We start from the raw sequence: 21,207 nt of genomic DNA, 5'->3' as shown, positions 1-21,207 counted from the left end.
GAATCTTAGTGTTTTTATTTTAATCTGAATGTCTTGAATGTGAATTTTATTTTAAATAACATTATTGAATTTAGTGTGTTGTAATATGTGTGTATGAATTCGGCAAATGAAATCATACCATATGTGTGCTGTGGTTATGGAATATAGTCATCTGCTTGTGCATCTTTCTTGCGACTTTACAATTTTATTATAGACGTATAATTAATTATTAAAAGCAAACAAATTATTTAAAAAAATATCAAGTTTTATTTAAAATATTTTTTTAATTTATTTCAACAAATTTTTTAAATAAAATATATTTCATGAAATGTTTGTAAAATTTTGTTTTGCGGAATTTATTAGTATGTGAGATTTGCAAAGAATCATTAATTTATGATTTTTTATAATTAAAAGTGCATTTTGTGACATTAGTTGTTAGTATTCTCTCTGTTTACTCACAAATGCATCCTTTTCTCTTTTTTCAATAAATTACGTTTGTTCTATTGTACCTATACCCGATGAACTTTTACCCAGCATAATTGGTAGAACTTTAATAAACTGTTGTTGGATAGAATTCTGTCGCATTAATATTTACTGATTTAAAAAAAGGAAAAGAGTATTCCACAACCTTCTCTTTTCCTCTATGTTTAATGGACTAAAATAAGAAAAAAATATTGTGTAGATGTGGCTCTCAAAATACTTTATTAAAAAATTATAGCAAAAAGTATAAAATCTGCAAGAACTTTTACTTGTATGCTTGCATTTTAAAATAAATACCTGTCCATGTAACGCTTGGTTTGTAACATTTTATTACTATAAAAATTTCATACCTCTTTTTCTTAATCTTTGCAGTCGCATCGATAATTTTTTGTATTAGTTTATTTATTGACGTGATTTGTATTTGATAAACATAGTGTTTTATTATTCTCCATTAAAAGAAGTCTAATGGCATTTACATTGATGCTATGTTTGTATTAACATGGATAGATTACATTTTGAAATGCAAACTTAAATGATAAATTATTTCTTCCAGATTTAATATTTTGTGTTATGATTTTTTAATAAAACATTTTAGAATCTACATATTTATATAATTTTTTTCATGTGTCAGCATCATAGAATATACGATTAAAGTTTGTACGGAAAATTCGAGAACATCCTATACGGCACTCTCTGGGAAATGTCACATGCCTAATTATAACTTCCTCGTGCAGTTGCATGCAGTGACAATAATTAACGGACATTTGTTTTCCGCGTATTATATGACGTATAAATGGACCTGATCAATTAATTATTACTTCTTTCCATCGCATTGCGTGCTATTGTTTCGTGTCGCATGTGGCAGATCGGATACTCGGCGCAAATTATGTCAACCGTATCATGAAAAAAAATATAAGCAAAGAGAACAAGAAAAATTTTGGGGAAAAATATTTCTAAAACGCGATGTGCGAGTCTGAAAGCAGCGTACATTTTGCATGATCTCAGTGTGCATCGCTTTACGGGTTAAATTGACGATATATGAATCGGTAGTCTCGGGCCAAGAAATCTTCTTGTGATTCTGTAAAGGATAACGATTGAAGGGTGACTTATGTTTTCGCACCGTCTGTTAGATGTACCGAAACGATAGGAATATGTGCCAACTGCATTTGCTCCTTCTTTTCTGCTCAAAAAGTACAGTAAGAAAATGACAGATGGATTCTAACGTAATGTCATTTAAATGTGACAGCCCGCGATAACGGAAGAAGAATACTTGCGCGTTTGTAAAAATTATACATAGTTTATATAATTCATGGTCACCAGCTGAATAATGTAAATACGTTTGGCTGCCCGTTAGCTTCTCGTGGAGAAACGCGACTTTTTGCGCTAAGTAAACTTGCGCGTAATGTATAAAGCTGAAGTTAATGAGCACTTAGCAATAATATTGTTTTATTATAACTATTTAATCAAGCAAGTTAAGTGACATACTAGAGGCAAATTATTTAAATATCAACAATATAAAAGTACATTCATCTAAAGAAATTTAAGCAAAACATTTCTATCACTTATTTTAATTTATATAATACATATTATTCTTATCATTATTTCAATGCGTAGACTTATAAGAATTTATGACTATGATTGTAATTCTACACCGAAAAAATTGTATTCTTAACTTAAGAATATCCCACTTAACTATAGTATGTTTTCCTCTAAAATACGCGCCAAGAGGATTTTCTTAATTTAAGAGGAAAAACCTCTAAAAAGCATATTCTGAATATAAAAAAAGACTGCGTCTGCCGTGTGTGCGAGCGCGATCCAGCGCGGCGTGAACAAATGCGTATCATCGAAAACGTGATGCACGCACAGCGCGCATATGGCGGCGACGATCATCTTTGCAAATTAAGAATATATTCTTAATTTAAGAGGAAATATTCTTATATCTGTTAAGAGGACATATTAAGTACATATTTCAAGAATACAATTTTTTCGGTGTATGCATATCTTAAGATGTAAGATTATTTGCAAAAAAATGATGATTTCTCGTAAATTTTACAAGGAAGAAGCTATTTGTAATTCAGAAATTTTACAAGTATTTTTAATGTTATTATATATGTTATTATATGTATATTATATACTGGGTGATTCCTAAATAAATACAAAAAATTGTCTTAAAGGAATATTTCTTAAAGGGTAACGACAATCTAGAATTTTCAAAAAATCGATTTTTCTTTTTCTTTTTTTTTGCTTAAAATATGTCTCAGAAAGTACAAATAGTTTTATAGGGAAGAAATGTTTCTAAATCTTATGAAAGGGGTACTTGCGGTGCACGCTGAGCGCTCCAAAAACCTGTTATGAGTCAGTTCTCTGTAATGCTTGTATTTCTTAGCATAATAGTAAACACAGAACATATACTATAAGAAATGAAAGCTCTGTACTTAACATGGGAAACAAAAAGCAAGATACTACTATCTGGTGGTGAAATGAGAAATTAAATGAACTGTAGAAGATAGTAAAGGAAATAGTTTCCTACACATGTTACGAAATTGTAATAGCTTGACTTTACCTATAGGTAGCGATAGTAGTATAAATACAACTATTTAGTATTAGTGCAGCATCAGCCATTGAAGCAACGCTAGCAACACGCAAGCTTGTTATTTCAAAATTATTTAATATTTTCTTAATCATTTTCGAACAAGAAAGGAAAAAAAAAGATTTCAATTTTTCGAAAAAACTGAAAATATCCGGCAGACAACCATTAAATAGATTTGAATTAAAGTCTTCGCAGCCCGAACAAGTCGGAACATCTGCTGAAAACCTAAAAACGTCTGATGATGCAAGTGACGTAAACATTAATCCTACGTACAGTTATCGTATATTATACTTAACAAGTGTTTCGTTAGACATTTCGGAAGTTGTTGTATGTAAAACGTGCAAGTCAAGAGTGAAATTTATTATTGGGTATTGGGCTGAATTTCTGTATGAAGGCCTTGTATGTACGAGCGCCGTATTAAATTTTTGAAGCGTTTGCTTACTGAAGCTGCAAAAGAGGTTTGATTTACAATTTCATTGACCAGAAAGAAAAAAGAGATTTTAACATAAAAAGCCAAATCTGGCATCGCAGATCGAAGGTAAATTGAAAATTTCTTTCTCTAAACTCTAATTAAAACTTTAAATGCGTTTTTCTCAAAACTGCATTTTTCAAATCGGGCGGACGCATAATTTTAACAAATCTTCATGAAATCACTTGAAATTTTAACTGTAGCTTCTCAGGATAACATTTCTTAGAGAAGTACGTACGTATTTTTAATTTCATTACAAACTTTTTATTTTATAAACAATTTTTCACGCAATTCTTTCCCTAAAAATAAAACATTTTTTTAAAACTCGCATCATTTTTAGAAAAAAAAAAACAATTTGTAAATTGCCGTACGTACTTTTTTAGCTAATTATATTAGATTTGAAAATATTTTGGTTTCTTGTTCCAAGTAAAGAATTGTAGGAGGAATTTGTCCGCACGTGTGACGCTTTTCAAAAATGATGTCTGTGGTTATGGAGCTTAAACATCGCCATTTTTTATATTAAAATTAAAAAAAATTTTTTTATAAACTTAAATATATGATTAGTAAAGCCCTTAACTTCAAGGTGCCTATTTTTTATTGTTCTTAAAAAAAATTATCAAAATTCAGCTTTTTTCGTACTCTAAAATGTCGTTAGGTTACCCCCTTCCCACATAGCAATGTATTTTTTTAGGATATCCTATTTTGATCGGATTGATCCTATTCTGATCCAAAATGTAAAATCATCCATATGATTATCTTGGGACATTTTTAATTGTCATTAGAGTCTTTAGGATATTCGATTCTGATCTGAGAAATTTTTTTTTTAATTAAGAGGTAATGCTACCCTGAGGCCCTAAAATAATACCTAAGTTTGGGAATTTATTGTGGCTAAATAAATAATTTTATAAAAAACGCTTAAAGGGCTTTATTGTACATATGTTGACAAGTAAAAAATTATTTTTTAATTTTTTTTCATATACAAAATGGGGGCGTAATAGCCAATTTACGAAATCGTCTTTTTTTAAGATAAATTTTTATGTGCAATTTTTCTGCGACATGGTTTATGGTAAAACAAAATGACAAATATCTACATTATCTTCATATTCAAACTGAGGAAATACGTAAGGAATTTTAAAAATATTTATTTTTGTTGAAATGGCAGTTATTTATAGAGAAAAGTGCATTTTTCACCCCAAAATTTGTTTAAAAAATACTGATTACAAAAAGAGTTTTCAACATTTTACAAAAAGCCTACATACTTCCCTGTAAAATAGTTACAAGAAGATTGTGTTAAAATTTCAAGTCAATCAGATAAAAATTGTAAAAGTGACGTTGCACATAAATTTGAAAAATTGTGTTTGGAGAAAAACGCGTTTAAAGTTTTAATAACTGATTTTTTGTGTATAAAGTTGAAAATTTTTAATTTACCTCTAATTTGCGATGCCTGTTCCATAAAACTGTCCTTCCACGAATTTAGCAACCTTCTCATATTCCTTTCTTATTGCTAATAATGATATTCTGGCCTCTTTTGCTTCTTGGGTGAGACTGTGCTCAGTAAGTGCGACACGCCGCGCATCCGATTTTTGGCAATAATAATGCCAAGTAAAACCCACCATAAAGTTTAAGACTTGCATAATTTTCATTAGACCGTTATAGCAATCATTATAATAGCCAAGTTTGTTGCGTAAACACAGAAAAACTAATGACGTCGCATAAACACAGAAACCGATGCTTCCAAAACTATTTACCGATTTAGTACAAGTAATAACATCTATATTATGTTAGTCAAAGGTTTATTTTCGATGTATATCAAGTGTACGCATAAGTTTTTTCCGGTTTTTTGGTAAAAAAAAACACGTAATTTTCAAGGGAAATTAATTTTTTTATTCAAAATATTGGCCATCGGCTTCTACACATTTCGCCCATCTTTCAGGTAATTTATGAATACCATGCCAGAAAAACTGCTTGTCTTTTGCGGCAAACCATTTGTCGAGCCATTTTCCAACTTCCTCGAAATTGCTGAAGTGCTGCTCTGCGAGCGCGTGCCCCATTGATGCGAAGAGGTGATAGTCAGATGGCGCCAGGTCTGGGGAGTACAGCGGGTGCGGAAGGATGTCCCATCCAAGAGATTTTAAGATGTCTTTCACTGGTTTTGCTGTGTGAGACGGCGCAGTGTCGTGTAACAAAATCACTTTGCCATGTCTTCTGGCCCATTCCGGTTATCTTTCGATTAATGCGTGGTTTAAATTAATCATTTGTTGGCAATAGCGTTGTGTATTAACGGTTTTGCTTCAAGAGTTCATAATACACAATACCGCTCTGGTCCCACCAGACACAGAGCATGGTCTTCTTGCCGAAGCGATTTGGCCTTTGTGTTGATGGACCGGCTTCGCCAGGTGAAAGCCACGATTTTTTCCGCTTCGGGTTTTCAAAATAAATCCATTTTTCGTCACCCGTCACAATTCGATACAAAAATGATTTCCTTTCGTGGCGTTGAAGCAGCATTTCACAAGTGACTTTGCGATTTTCCATTTGACGTTCATTCAAATTGTGTGGAACCCATTTACCGAGTTTATTGATTTTTCCCATTGCTCGTAAACGTCTGCTAATTGTTTCTTGTGATACATGTAATGTTTCTGCTAATTGCCGTTGAGTTTGAGTTGGGTCATCATCCAATAATTCCTGCAATTGCTTATCTTCGCATTTTTGTGGTCTATCAGAGCGCTCACTGTCTTTCACATTGAAATCACCACTTTTAAATTGTCGAAACCATGTCTCACATGTTCTAATCGATGGAGCGTGTTCACCATATGTTTCTACCAACAAACAATGACTTTCAACAGCCTTTTTTTTTTATTAAATAAAAAAAGCAATGCGTGCCGCAAATGTTGTTTTTCAGGCACAAAACTCAACATGATCACTGAATAATAAAACAAAGACGCTAGTTTTTGGCGGACTCAACTTGTGTGTGTTTGTAGTTCTATGTCAGACAAACAAAATGACGTATGTGTCAAATTAATACGCTGCGTACTTTTCGCTGGCGCCATCTCTTAATGAAACTGAAAAAAACTTATGCATACACCTGGTAAATAGACCCATATACCTACGGAACATGAAGAAGCTCCGAATCGCCTACAGCTGCTCGGTAGTCGCACAGAGACGATTCATGTAATCAGCTCAAACACTATAATACAGTTCAAATTTCTATCTATATTACTTGCATTATATTTTTATAAGTATAAACTAATGATTTAAGCAAAAAAATCAATTTGTCAAACCTCAGGGGTGGCGTTACCGCCGTTACTCCTTAATATAATATACAAATGTAGTTTTATCTTTCAACACATGTACAATACTTATGTAAGTGCATGGATAAAGAAACCTCGATCTACATCCCAATGCGCAAATAATATTTTTTAAATGGTTTTTTTAAATTTTTTAAACATTTTTTAAATTAAATCTTTTTAATAAAAATTTTTTTATATTTAATTTAATTATTGCATTATATTGACATTTTTCTAGTTGCATTCTTATTTAAACAAATAACAGAAAAGTTATCCCAGATGCTATTCCGCATTTGCGAAAATAAGTAAAAGAAACTATCATTTTATATATATTTAACATATATAAATAAGATGCTTTAATTATTCAGGGTATTTTAGAAATAGTTGGTCAAACTTTAAGAGCATATTTCACTCATTGTAAGGATAAAAGAAAGTCATATAAATATGATTTTGGAAATGCTTTCTTTCCAAGTTATAAACATTTTTTGATTTTACAGAAATTGCTGGAAATGATCTCCTTCCGCATCAATGCATGCTTCGCATTGACATCGCATGGATTGTCAAAAACGTTTAAAAATTCCCGGAGTATTTCGTATTTTTTTACATGCAGCAACAATATGATTTTGGAGTTGGTTCAAGAAGAAAATTTCGGAAGGAAATCATCTCCAGCAATTTCTGTAAAGTCAATAAAAAATGTTTATAACTTGGAAAGAAAGCATTTTCGAACCTATGTTTATATGACTTTTTCATTCTTACAATGAATGAACAATGAATAGAACATGCTTTTAAAGTTTGACCAACTATTTCTAAAACATCCTCTACATGTTTTATCTTTTTAATAACATGTATTCACCTAATTCGTCAGTTATGTACACGTATTAGTATAAAAAGTTCACAGTTCATTACGAGGAATCAGTTTGCAGTCACAGAAGTCAAGCATCTTGCGGTCACGAGTTGAATAGACGGCCGCTGGAAATTTTCACGATAAAATTCCTGAGATTTTTTTTTGCGAAAAATGTTTTTTAAAATGTTTATAAAATTATTGTTTTACTCATTGAAATTATGTGGTGTAATAATATAATATAATATTTATGCAAATATTTTTAAGAAATTCATCAAAATAGAACGTCCCAAAAATTATTTTAAGACATCCAGGATATCATCAGAACCAAAATTTGATTATCCAAAAACAACCTAAGGATATCTGAATTATGATATCCTAGGGCTATAAATAGCGGACATTCAGATATTCATAATATATATTTAGTACCTCCTAAGTTTATCTAACAATAAGTATATCTTCAGGATGTTAGAAAATCATTTAACATACGAGGTGTGTTCAAAAAGTATCGCGAATTTTGAATTTTCGCGGGTTACGTATATTCGAATTTCGATCTTTTTGTGGCGTTACTCGTATGTTGGTACTCATGTCTCTCACTTATGCCGACAAGCTCGGCCATTTTGAATGTTCACTTAATTGTTGACAGCTGCTTTGCTTGCACGTGTTTTGGATCGTCTTCGATTTTTACCTATTCAAAAAAATGGATCAAAGAACCTGTATCAAATTTTGTGTGAAAAACGAAATTAAGTGCGCGGATGCATTCCGAATGTTGACTGTGGCATACGGAGAAGCTACCTTGGACCGAAGCAACATTTATCGGTGGTACAAAATGTTCTCAGAAGGCCGAGAAGATGTGAACGACAAAGAGCGTGCCGGACGCCCGAACACTTCAACAACAGACGAAAAAATTAATGAAGTGGAGAAAATGGTATTGGCCAATCGTCGAATCACCGTTAGAGAAGTTGCTGAGGACCTAAACATATCGATTGGCTCGTGCCATTCGATTTTTATCAATGATTTGGGCATGAGACGGGTCGCCGCGAAATTCGTACCAAAATTGCTCAATTGCGACCAAAAAGAGCATCGCATGAACATTGCTAATGAGATGTTGGACTCTGTCCGCGACGACCCAAATTTGCTCCAGAGGGTCATAACTGGTGACGAATCGTGGGTTTATGGTTATGACGTGGAAACCAAAGCTCAATCATCTCAATGGAAGCTGCCGCACGAACCAAGACCGAAAAAAGCGCGCCAAGTTCGGTCGAATGTGAAAGTTTTGCTGACAGTTTTCTTCGATTGCAGGGGCGTGGTGCATCATGAGTTCTTGCCACAGGGTAGAACGGTCAATAAGGAATATTACCTGCAAGTTATGCGCAATTTGCGCGAAGCAATCCGCCAGAAACGCCCGGATTTGTGGAAGAACAAAAATTGGCTTTTGCACCACGATAACGCCCCTGCTCACACATCGTTGCTTGTGCGCGACTTTTTGGCCAAAAACAACACACTAATGATGCCGCAGCCACCGTATTCCCCAGATCTGGCCCCCTGTGACTTTTTCTTGTTCCCTAAACTGAAGAGGCCCATGAAAGGACGACGTTACGCTACGCTTGACGAGATAAAGACGGCATCGAAGGAGGTGCTGAACAAGATAAAAAAAAATGATTTTTTGAAGTGCTTCGAAGATTGGAAAAACCGTTGGCACAAGTGTATAATATCTCATGGGGATTACTTTGAAGGGGACAAAATAGATATTCATGAATAAATAAATAATTTTTGAAAAAACACAAAATTCGCGATACTTTTTGAACACACCTCGTAACTGCCCTACAAGAAGAAGATATTTTACAGAAAGCGGCTATTATAATTAGGAAAATATGTTATAAAATTGAACGTAAAAAATTGCCAGATAAATTAACAAGCACAGATCTGATAAAAGGAGAATGCGAAATCCCAAATTCAATTTTAAATTTTTTTGAGACAATGTTATGTGGACTTAATTATCGCAGAAAACGTAATATTAAGACTGAAAGACTTAGCGAATCTTTATCAGCAGATTTGATTTATGCAGTAACAAATGGAAAAGTAAAGCCATCGAAACAAATTGCTCTAGGCATGACAGTGAAAAGCTTAACTAATAGCAGAAAACTTGTAAATATTTTGAATAGATATGGCCATTGCTGTAGTTACACAGTATTAGAAGAACTAGAAACGGAAGCAACGTACTTTTCAACTAATCAGTCGGACATTTGTCCAGAAGATACCTTGCAATCAACAAACTTTTGTACAGGCTTAGCGTTTAATAATTTTGATAGATTTGTTGATACACTAAGTGGGAAAGGTACATTGCACGACACAGTTGGCATTATTTTTCAAAATAAATATGATCCAGCAATTGATGGTAGAATTGAAATTAATCCAGATAACTCTCAAGAAGTGCTCTCAACTGAAAAATCTAAGAAACGCAGGCGAGCTTTTGATGAAGTAACATTCGAATTAGAAGCTTATGCTAAAAAGCCTAGGTTAATAGAGATATTACAACCGTTGGATCATCCGGAGCGCTTTATTGATCCTAATAATTTACAGTTGTTTCAAAAAATTAATTTCACGTGGATATTTTCTCATTTACTAAAATTACCTGATATTCCAATGTGGGTGGGATATAATAGTTTAATTTTTGATGATAAATCCCGTGAGCAACAAGTTTCTTATTTAACAACAATTAATGATTCGCCAACTAATAATTCAGTCGTTGTAGAAACCATGAAACAGAGCCAAAGAGTGGCAAATGAGTGTGGTGAAATATATATGCAGGTAACGTATGATCTTGCAATTGCTAAAGTGGCTCTTCAAATTCAACGTACAGAAAAACCGCGATTTGATAACTTATTCATACACGTAGGCATGTTTCACGTGATGATGGCTTATTTTAAAGCTATAGGCAAATTTATTAATAATTGTGGAATCAGTACGGTGATGATCAATTCAGATTTATTGGCTAGTGGATCAATTAATGGCTTTCTTGAAGGAAAACATTTCAATCGATGCAGAAGGTTGCACCCTATAATTTATTTAGCGATTAATATTCTGCATTTTGAGAGCTTTGCTGATTCGGAAAATATTGAGATTACAGATCAAGTAAAAAAATATTTGCAAGATTTTATTAAACATCGATCAGAGAGACCAACTGTGCAAAACCGAGAATTGGAGAATTTATTCGATGAATATGATGATTATAAACAAAAAACACTTCAAGGAGAACATGGGAAAACTCCACAATTTTATTTGATGTATGCTCAACTTATTGAATATTTTTTTATATTGAATATGTCCATCCGGAAGGGAGATTTCGAATTATTCAAATTTATTCTACCAAAAATTGCAAATATTTTTTTCATATTCAACCAGCAAAATTACTCACGGTACTTGGTGAAATACCACGACAATCTGATTAAAATTGATGAAACGCATCCTGATCTGAGAGTACAATTAGAGAAAGGATCATTTGGCATCAAACGAACGAAGAAACCTTTTTCTCGGCAGCCAGTAGATTTGACTCTCGAACAGACTATTAATGCCGATGCTGCTAATAAATTAACGGGAATCGTGAATACTACTAATTCAATATCGGCTAGACAACGTTGGTGTAAAAGTCATAGTATTCGAACCACGATTATTAGTCATGTGATGGATAAAGCAGGTTTAAGAACACGTCAAGATGTAACAGCTGATCTCCAGAAAAGTAGTATTCAAATTAATTCTTCACACCTGAAAAAATTAATAAATAGTATACAGCAAAATATTAATCCTTTTGCACCAGATTTGCAAAGGAATCTATTATTTAATATATCAACAGGACAAGCAGCACAGGAACATGTAGCAGATTTTTTGCTAAACATAGAGAAGAATGGCAATAATCAAAGAGAGGACTTTATTAAAGAATGTTCTGAAAGTGAAGAAAGATTCGAGAAAGTTATTAAGAAGAATAAAATTATGAATTTTGCTAGTTCTTTAATAAAAAAGAAAGTGTCTGTATCTAGTAAAGTCGTTGAAGTTAGTATACACCGTGATTTATTTGGTCAACTTTTTAGAATTTCTTTACAAAAAACATTGGATATTGCCAAAGTGTTATCGTTTCCATTGACACCAGTTCCTTTTTCATTGTGTCACGTTGATGGATCCATATGTAAAACTGATAAATCAGCTTTATTAAAGATTTTAGAGAACAAAATCAGTACTGATCACCCGCAAAATGTTGATGTAATTATTTTTGATGGTTTCTTTTTACTTCATTTAATGAGAGATATTCCATTAAATTTGGGTGGCGTTTCACAAAAATTCCTGAAAATGTGTGTCATGTCTAATGCTCATACTGTCATTATTAATTTTGATCAGTATTTTTCACCATCAATTAAAGATAATGAGCATTTATTACGAGGTACGACAGAAGATTATGTATTCCTCATCAAAGGACCTGATCAAAGATGCCCAGTAAATTTTAATGTAGAATTGAAAAACATTAATTTTAAGAAAGCGCTTGTCAATTTTTTTATTACTGATTGGGAAAATAGCTACATGGCTCTTTTCATTGGTAATAAAACCATATATTTAAATTTTGATTACTGTTATAAGTATGAAGTACACGATGGAAAAGTCAATAAGACACTTGATGATAATTTATCTTGCCCAGATCACGAAGAAGCTGACACGAAAATAATTTATAATGTCTGCAAAATTGATTTCGATGCTAATGTAGTCATACGATGTTCAGATACGGATATCCTCGTAATAATGCTAGGCAACATGTGTTTTATAAAAAAATTGAAATTATGGATGCATGTTGGCGTCGGAAATGCTCAGAGATATATCAATGTTTCGAAATTACATGAAACTTTAGGAGAAAAATTATGCAATGCTCTGCCTGCATTTCATGCTTTAACAGGATGCGACTTTAATCCATCTTTTTACCGTAAAGGAAAGACGCGTCCATTAACATTGTTTGAAAATTCAGAAAAATACATAGATGCTTTCAAGAAAATTAGCGATATAAAAAATGGTAATACTGAAGAAGTTTACGCCATATTAGAAGAATTTGTATGTCGTATTTATGGTTTGAAGACATGTAATGATTTAAATGAAGCACGAGTACTTGTATTCATGAAAACTTATAAATTTACTGATAATGACGCAATCTTTCGCTCCAAAATGAAGAATATTGATGGATCTACCGCCCTGCAAATCAGAATTCCTACAACATCTAAAGCGCACTTCTTACATCGCAAATCTCTGGAGAAATGCCCATCTTCCACAGCCAACAGAATTTTCACCACTTGATTATGGTTGGGAGAAATCAGATGGAAAATACTCTTTCAAATGGTTCGATGGAGATCAATTGCCTCGATCAGTAGATGAAATAAGTATAGAGCCTGACGCAGAAAAAAATCAAGGTAACGAATTGTAATGAATATTTTATTCTTTTTATTAAATTACAAATTATAAATTTTAACTTCATTACTTTTTATGCACGAACAAAAAATCCATAAAATAGATATTTTCGAAACAATATTTTATATATACATACATATCAATAAAATGCGTACTTTATGATTTTTCAATCTTTTTTTTCTGTTTCTAGATGAAACAGTTACGCGAGAAGAGCAAGCTTCAGATGACGACGATGAAGACACCGACAATGACCGCGTTTCAGACGATGATATCGGTGATGAAATGGATGAATGCGACACTGATACCTCATCGATTTTGTCCTTGGATGATTGAACAACTTTTATTTATATAACAATTAATAAAATGATTTTTAATATTGTGTGACGAAAATATTTTTTTTTTTTATTTAAAATTAAAATCATAGTTGAGAAAGCTAAGAAAATAAATCACAAATTTATATACAATTTTCATATATCTCCTTTTCATGTTCAATAGATCTATAGAAAAAACATCATAAATATGATACCGCCAAAGTATATATTTTTATAGATGAATATTTATTCAATGGGAAATACGAAAATAAAAGTCTTCCAAATATCAAGTACAACAATACTCGTCTTCCAAGCGAGTAAGTATGCTGCGGCCGTACGCGCGCCTAAGCGCCAGGTCGGCGCGCGGTACCTTTACATGCTTGGAAGACGACTATTGTTGTACCTGATACTTGGAAGACTATGAATTTTCATTTGTACATAAAATAAACTATGCACTAACGAAGTTTCAGTTTTTCAATAAATCCATTTTATCCCTTTTTGGAGGTGTTTATATGGATGGAAGACGTGGTACGTTGTGTTTGCTACATGGAAGACGAGTTTTATTTTTATGTTAACATTATAAATAATTAGAGAAAAAAGTTTTACGCTTGGCGGTATAAGTTTTTTTTCCATAATTTTTGCGGGTTTTCAAATCGTCCCATAATGCCGCGTTGTAACATTGAGGTGGAAGACTGCTGTTTAAATAATCAATTACCAAATATAATTAAATTAAAAATTTTCAGCCTTGGCGGAATAATGACACGTAATCTGTCGCTACCTTCTGGACTAGAATGAGCTCAAAGAGATGCGCAAAAGTCTTTCTTTTTGCTTATTTCACATGTCTTTTATATAAAGGTTTAACGATAAGTTTCATCAACACTCTTATTTATAGTTTAAAAAAAACCGCTTCTTATTTTTTTCGCAAAAAAGGAATTTTCCAGAAAAAAACCAGAAAAATTCCATTTTTTTTTTCTGAAAAAATGCTGTTTTTGCTGTGTAAATGACATGCTATCTAATTTCACAGTGTATAATAAGACATTAAAATAGGACTAGTGAAAAGAGATGAAATTAATATTGAACTAATTTTTATGTTTATATTTGGAATATTACATTACTTGAGGTTTAATAAAATGACTAATTATCAAATAAACTTTCCAATAAATTGTCCTTTTGTAAGGACAAATGTAATCCTAACAAATAGTTCAAGGCTAATTTAAGTTAATATTTATGTTAATCTTTTGTGAAGAATTTTGAATATTAGCAATTATCAAGAAGCATAAGTTTTATTTTATTTAATAAATATATTAATTCTGTTGTTTTTTTGTGATTTGCTTTTTGTTTCCCACGTGCTTATATTATTATAAATAGAAAGAAAAAACTTTAAGGACAGAAACTTGAAGACAGAAACAACATTAGTCTAACTTTGTTATTGACTTTATTATTTGATTATTTTCTAGTTATTTTTCATTAACACAGATTTTTAACTCTAGTTCACCATATCCTGATCCGATGAGCTTCTGAAGTGTTTCATAGTTTACTTTTTCCTATATAATGTTATAAATTTAATTATTTCAAATCATTCTCTCGATCTGCTATTATCTTATGAGCATGATATTTTGATTATATATTTTTTAATTTTTACAATACAAGCTTTAAAATATTAATTAGAATGAAAGTGACAAGATGAAAAATCAAGCTGTCTCACGGATTGGAATATAGCAAACTTCCCACGTATTGGTTTCAAATATGTTTTTCGAATGTATCCATAGTTTCATAACCGTGAAAAACCTTTGAAAAAAGTTTAAACAGAAACGTTTATAAAACAATAGTTTAAGAAACGTATTTTTTATGTTTCTTCTTAACTGTAAAACGTAACAAATACGTTTCTTAAACTATGATTTCAAAAATGTTTCTGTTTAAACGTTTTTCAAAGGTTCTTTACGGTTATGAAACTATGGATACGTTCAAAAAATGTATTTGAAACCAATATGATATTATGTATAAAAATTACATAATCAGTTATAGTTCATTATAGTTTTATAAAATTTAATTATTTTTTGTTTTTTAATTGAAAGTAATAGAATATTCTATTGTAAATATTTTTCAATTGCAGGTATATTTAATTTCTTCAACATTTTTACAAAACAAATACTTATTTATAAATATTTATTTTAATATTGTAATAAAACCATTTTTTTAACATTAGATAAAATAAAAATGTTTTTTGAAGTAAAAAAAATCGAAAATCTTTCTCAAGAAATTTTTTCAGAAATTTTCAAGCGGTCACTCATTCAAGTCATAATTGTAAAAATTTGTTTATATAAATAATATGCTTTAATTATATGTTTCATTTTTTCAATAACATATATTGATTTGATGTACATGTGTTAACACAAAGTGTTCATAGATCGTCACCAGGCATCAGTTCGCAGCATTCTTACGGGTCAAGCAACGTTCAGCAAGATTACGACTTGGATGGGTGGCCGGTTGTGAAATTCCAAAAAAAATTCATGAAAAAGATTCTTAACTTTTTTTACTTTAAATAACATTTTTATTTTATTTAACATTAAGAAAACTTTTTTTGACAATTAATTAGAATTTCTAAAAGAGTAGAAATTTTAAAATTTCTTTATCCGTAAAAAAAACCGTTTCTATAATGGTTTCTTAAACGTTATTTTATCGGAAAAAAACCGTTTCAGTTAACGTTTTTTTGATGGACATTTTAACACGAGAAACATTTTTAAAAATCGGTAATAAAACGTTCCGGAAAAACGTTTATAAAACGTTTTAGAAACGATGTGCTACTTGGGTTTTGACTCGAAAATATGTGTGGCGAGTTAGAGTTAAGAAATTATATCGTAAAACGGGTAACTTTGATACTAATGAGGTACTATCATATTACAACACTTTTTGAATTTTTTCAATAAATATTTCTACCCTTAAAAATACAAAAAAATCCGCAGAAAAATGAAAAAATAAACGAGTCTTTTCCCGAGCCTTTTAGGGAGATAAGAGAAATAAGAGAAGATGATTTAAAAGCAGAATTGATAAACAGAGAAAGAGAGGTGCAGAGCAATAAAAGGATGGAAGGATAGCCCAAGCAAGATACAATAAGAGGTATAGGGAAATAAATGTTAAAAATAGAATTCCTAAATATTTAAAGAAAAGGAATATTGCAAACACAAATATGGGAAATGAGGTAAGAGCGATAATAAAATTAAGGTGCGGAGTTTACTTAGAGTAAACGAACAAATATTGGATAGACGAAAGACAATGAGCATATTCTGTGATAAAGGAATAGATGGTTTAGAGCATTATGTGAAAAAATGCGAGGAAATTAGTGAATGGTTTGTAGAATTAGAAGAAATTAGAGGATATCTGCAATGAAGATTTAGGTAGGTGTAAAAGGAAAATAGTTCAGAAACTAGAAAGAAAAGGAAAAAAAAGCTAAAAAAAAGAAAAAAGTAGAGAAGAGGGAGAGAGAGAAAAGAAATGATAGATAGGTACAGTAGATAGAAACGCGGAGTAAAAGCAGTAATAGGCTAAAGGAAATATTGTATTGTATTTGTATTGTGTTGTAATATAAAAAAACGAACGCTGTGAGAAGTGATATTAACATATTATAGATAGTAAGTAAGTAAGTAAAAAAGAAAAAGAAAGAATGTAACAAGATAAGAAAGGATAAATGTAAACGCAAATGTAAACGTAAATGTAAAGGTAAAAGTATAAAATTATAGAAATGTAAAATAGTAAAAGTTAAAGAAAAAGATAACGCAGAATAAAGCGTATAGAATATAAGAATAGATTAGAGTGTAAATGGATGAGTGGTTAAGGATACAATTTGTAAACCAAGTCCCCTTCTCAGTAAATGTAAGCTTGAAGCGAAATAAATAAATAAATAAATATATACATATATATATATATATATATATATAGCTTTAACACACACACACACACACACACACACACACACACACACACACACACACACACACGCATATTGGGTCATATAAAAAATATCCGCAATTTTTTGTCACTAGATGGTTGTTACGTCCAGAATTCTCGAAATAAGTCTCTCGGGTCGGTTGGCAGGTAGAGACTTAGAGAAATAATTCGAGCGAGGTAGGAAGGACGGAACAAGCCTAATCTCTCGCACACATGTCTCCGGGCGAGTGCGACGAGTCGAATGCGTCAGGTGAGTCAGAATGTAGGTCAGGTGTCGAGGATGACGACCTATGACTCTCATTCAGACTCTTGCATTCGTGTAGTCCTTATTTTGCGTAAACGAATCGAATCGCTTTTACGCGGGATCGGACTAAGTGCAATTTTATCGGAGCGGGAATTAGAGGTGGTTGAAGTAAAGAAAAATGATTGAGACTAAGAATTACAATTTATTTTAACATAATAAAAGAAATAACCAATTACAATGATAGGTGATGACTAAAATAATAATTATTAATGTACAAATAATATTTTTGTCAGTAGAAAACATGTGTAATAAAAAGAAGAAAAATCTTATGTTCTTAATAACAAAAAAAATTGTAATTATAACTTAAATTCTAGTTGGTTATAAGTGTGCATGTGTAGGTGTATTTTATGATCAAGGAATTTTTAGTTATCCAGGTAGGCTTTGGAGCGAGTCGAAGATTTCTTCAAATTCATTGAGTACTCTTCGATTCGCTTCGATATTTTCATTTACTATATTCTCTACCTGTTCGGAAGTAAATAATGAATCGGAATGCGGGTTTTCTTGGGGAAACTCTAGCGCGGGGGAATATGGATCTTCCGGAGGTCTTCGAACAGGTGAATCGGAATTACGATAAAAAAGATCGGAGGAAGGTGTAGGAGGAAAATCTGTAGGAGAAAAGGTTGAATCCCGAGGAGAGGCTAAGGGTTCTGCAAAAGGATCGAAGGTAGAAGACGGTGACCCTGGTGGTTGTTTAAAATCTGGTTCTACATGAGATCCAGGAGAGTAAGAGGGGGAAGGATAACGACAGGGGGAAAAAGAGTGTGATTCAGGGGACGGATTTGAGACTGGCGGAGATGAGTCGGTCGGTTCGTCGGAAGTACTCAAATTAATTAGAGCGTTAGGCAAAACAGAAATTTTTGCTCGCTGTTTGCGTAATTTACCGCAGAGCGACAACGATGCGCAAAGCCTCCGGAGCTTCTTATTTCGGCGATTCCGACAGTTCTTAATGGCTCTTCGAGTTTTATGGTCAGGGACTCGCTTACGCACTAAAATGAATTTGAGAATTGACGCTACGTTCTCTCTTTCTTATAAAGGGAAATAAAATTTATATTATAACTTCTTGAAAGAAGAAAAAGGAAAAGCAAAAGAAAAAAAAGTTTTGAATTAATAAAAGGAACAGAATTCTTCGTTTCCGCTGGAAGCAAAGAAAACTGCGAATTCAATCGAACGAGAGTTCGATTGTATCCAGCAGGGAATAAAGAGAGTCGTGGACCCAATCTAAAGAGCTCGATTGTATCCTACGGGAAATAAAAAGAGTCGCGGACCCAATCGAAAGAGCTCGACTGTATCCTGCGGGAAACAAAGAGAGTCGTGGACCCAATCGAAAGAGCTCGATTGTATCCTACGGGAAATAAAAGAGTCGCGGACCCAATCGAAAGAGCTCGACTGTATCCTGCGGGAAATAAAGAGAGTCGTGGACCCAATCGAAAGAGCTCGATTGTATCCTACGGGAAATAAAAAGAGTCGCGGACCCAATCGAAAGAGCTCGATTGTATCCTACGGGAAATAAAAGAGTCGCGGACCCAATCGAAAGAGCTCGATTGTATCCTACGGGAAATAAAAAGAGTCGCGGACCCAATCGAAAGAGCTCGACTGTATCCTGCGGGAAATAAAGAGAGTCGTGGACCCAATCGAAAGAGCTCGATTGTATCCTACGGGAAATAAAAAGAGTCGCGGACCCAATCGAAAGAGCTCGACTGTATCCTGCGGGAAATAAAGAGAGTCGTGGACCCAATCGAAAGAGCTCGATTGTATCCTACGGGAAATAAAAGAGTCGCGGACCCAATCGAAAGAGCTCGACTGTATCCTGCGGGAAATAAAGAGAGTCGTGGACCCAATCGAAAGAGCTCGATTGTATCCTACGGGAAATAAAAAGAGTCGCGGACCCAATCGAAAGAGCTCGATTGTATCCTACGGGAAATAAAAGGAGTCGCGGACCCAATCGAAAGAGCTCGACTGTATCCTGCGGGAAATAAAGAGAGTCGCGGACCCAATCGAAAGAGCTCGACTGTATCCTGCGGGAAATAAAGAGAGTCGTGGACCCAATCGAAAGAGCTCGATTGTATCCTACGGGAAATAAAAGAGTCGCGGACCCAATCGAAAGAGCTCGACTGTATCCTGCGGGAAATAAAGAGACTGAGAGTAATAGAGGGAGAAAAGGAAGGGTAGTGCAATAATACTGAATATATGAATGTTTTGAAAAATATAAATCAACAAAACAAATATCTTATGAGAGAGAGAAGGTAGTCTTATGAAGAGTAAAAATAAAAAAATAAAAATAATGGACGGCTGAGACTTACTGTTGGGTGAAGTTTGAAGGTGCGAACGATTTAGTGGTTGGCAGAGCGGATTCAGCTTACAACGGCGGACGGTTGGTCGACGGTTGGCACTCAGAGTGTTCGGATCTCACAATGCCGCGTCGAATTTAAGTACGGTGAATACGAATCCGAACGTCACAAACTCGGACATATAATGTCACGGAATGTGCGCCGGATCGAACTAGAGTGAATCGCGAAGCGAAAAATGAGCGATTGATCAGAATGAAAAAAAGGTGCGGTATGTGCCCGTAAGTGACTGTAAATGATTGTAAGAAAATAAGTAAGTGCCCGCGGGCTCCGGAGCTCCTTCCTTTTATACCTGATTCTGCCTATGATTTCTATGGGATTTTAATCCGCAGGTGTACTGCTTCCTATTGTCGTCCGCGCGCTACTTTTTAATTGTACGACAAGTGTTTCGTGTCGATGGGGTCAATCATCCGCCAAAATCGGCACGTGTCAAGGATGGACCAGCCGTATTGACTCGACTTTAGTGTATCTGCGCGGTTAAGGTAGATCATCTTTTCGAAATTTTCGGTTGCTTGGCTGCATCGATTTCGAAAGAAAAGAATTGTTACTCCACAGGACGTAACACCCCCCGCCTTAGACAAATGTTGGGGTTACACAACATTTGCAGAGTAAGAAGGATAATTCTTTTCTTTCGCGGGAAATTTCCTTTTCAAGGGAGGACCCACATGTAAGATTTCTCTTAGACGTGCGTCCTGAGGTTCTAAGGAAAGAGCAGGAAGGGAAAAATATACAGCTTTCTCTTAATCCCTTCGTACTCTTTTTACAATATAAATTTCTTTCTCATTTTTCTATTATAGTATATATTTATATATATATCTATATAAATATATATAGTTTTCTTATATGTATGCGGATTATTAAAGTATTTCTTTCTCTTTTTCCAAGGTGTTTTTACCTGAACCCGTCTTTCGAGATAGTGTTTTGTTCAAGCTTTATTTACTCGTCGACCTGCGTGGGTCCACCTGTCGGCACGCGCATTTTCTTCACGCTACCGTTTTTCTTTTACGGTGGGTCTTTAAATTCATTTAAAAGTTCGATCACTATCCAGAAAATAAAAAGAAAGAAATATAAACTCTCGTTTGATACAGAATTAACTTATAGTTATCTTAATTTTAAGTTATCTAAAATTCGTCGTTGGACGCTTTCTAAGTTTAATAGTTATTGTTCAGTGTGGGCGTGTTTTACCCTTTCTTTCGTTAATATAATTTTATAATGTT

At 33.2% G+C, this 21,207-nt stretch overlaps 2 protein-coding genes across 6 annotated transcripts in view; both read left to right on the top strand.

Annotated features, from left to right (window-relative positions):
- Positions 1-21,207, top strand: part of LOC105193253 (ATP-binding cassette sub-family G member 1) — a 106,817-nt gene that overhangs the window by 32,607 nt on the left and 53,003 nt on the right. The window lies entirely within an intron of this gene.
- Positions 9,342-14,711, top strand: LOC105204222. Its single transcript, XM_011173274.3, has 2 exons — positions 9,342-13,087; positions 13,276-14,711. The coding sequence occupies exon 1, from the start codon at positions 9,624-9,626 to the stop codon at positions 12,972-12,974; it is 3,351 nt and encodes a 1,116-aa protein (XP_011171576.3). The 5' UTR covers positions 9,342-9,623; the 3' UTR covers positions 12,975-13,087; positions 13,276-14,711.

The sequence above is a fragment of the Solenopsis invicta genome, chromosome 5 (assembly GCF_016802725.1).
Source record: "Solenopsis invicta isolate M01_SB chromosome 5, UNIL_Sinv_3.0, whole genome shotgun sequence".
In the NCBI taxonomy this organism is placed as follows: Eukaryota; Metazoa; Arthropoda; class Insecta; order Hymenoptera; family Formicidae; genus Solenopsis; species Solenopsis invicta.
Note: the sequence above shows the minus strand (reverse complement) of the source record. Positions and strands in the feature narration are given on the sequence as shown.

Coding starts and splice junctions, on each gene's coding strand:
- LOC105204222 (XM_011173274.3), top strand. CDS start 9,624: ATGTTATGTGGACTTAATTATCGCAGAAAACGTAATATTAAGACTGAA.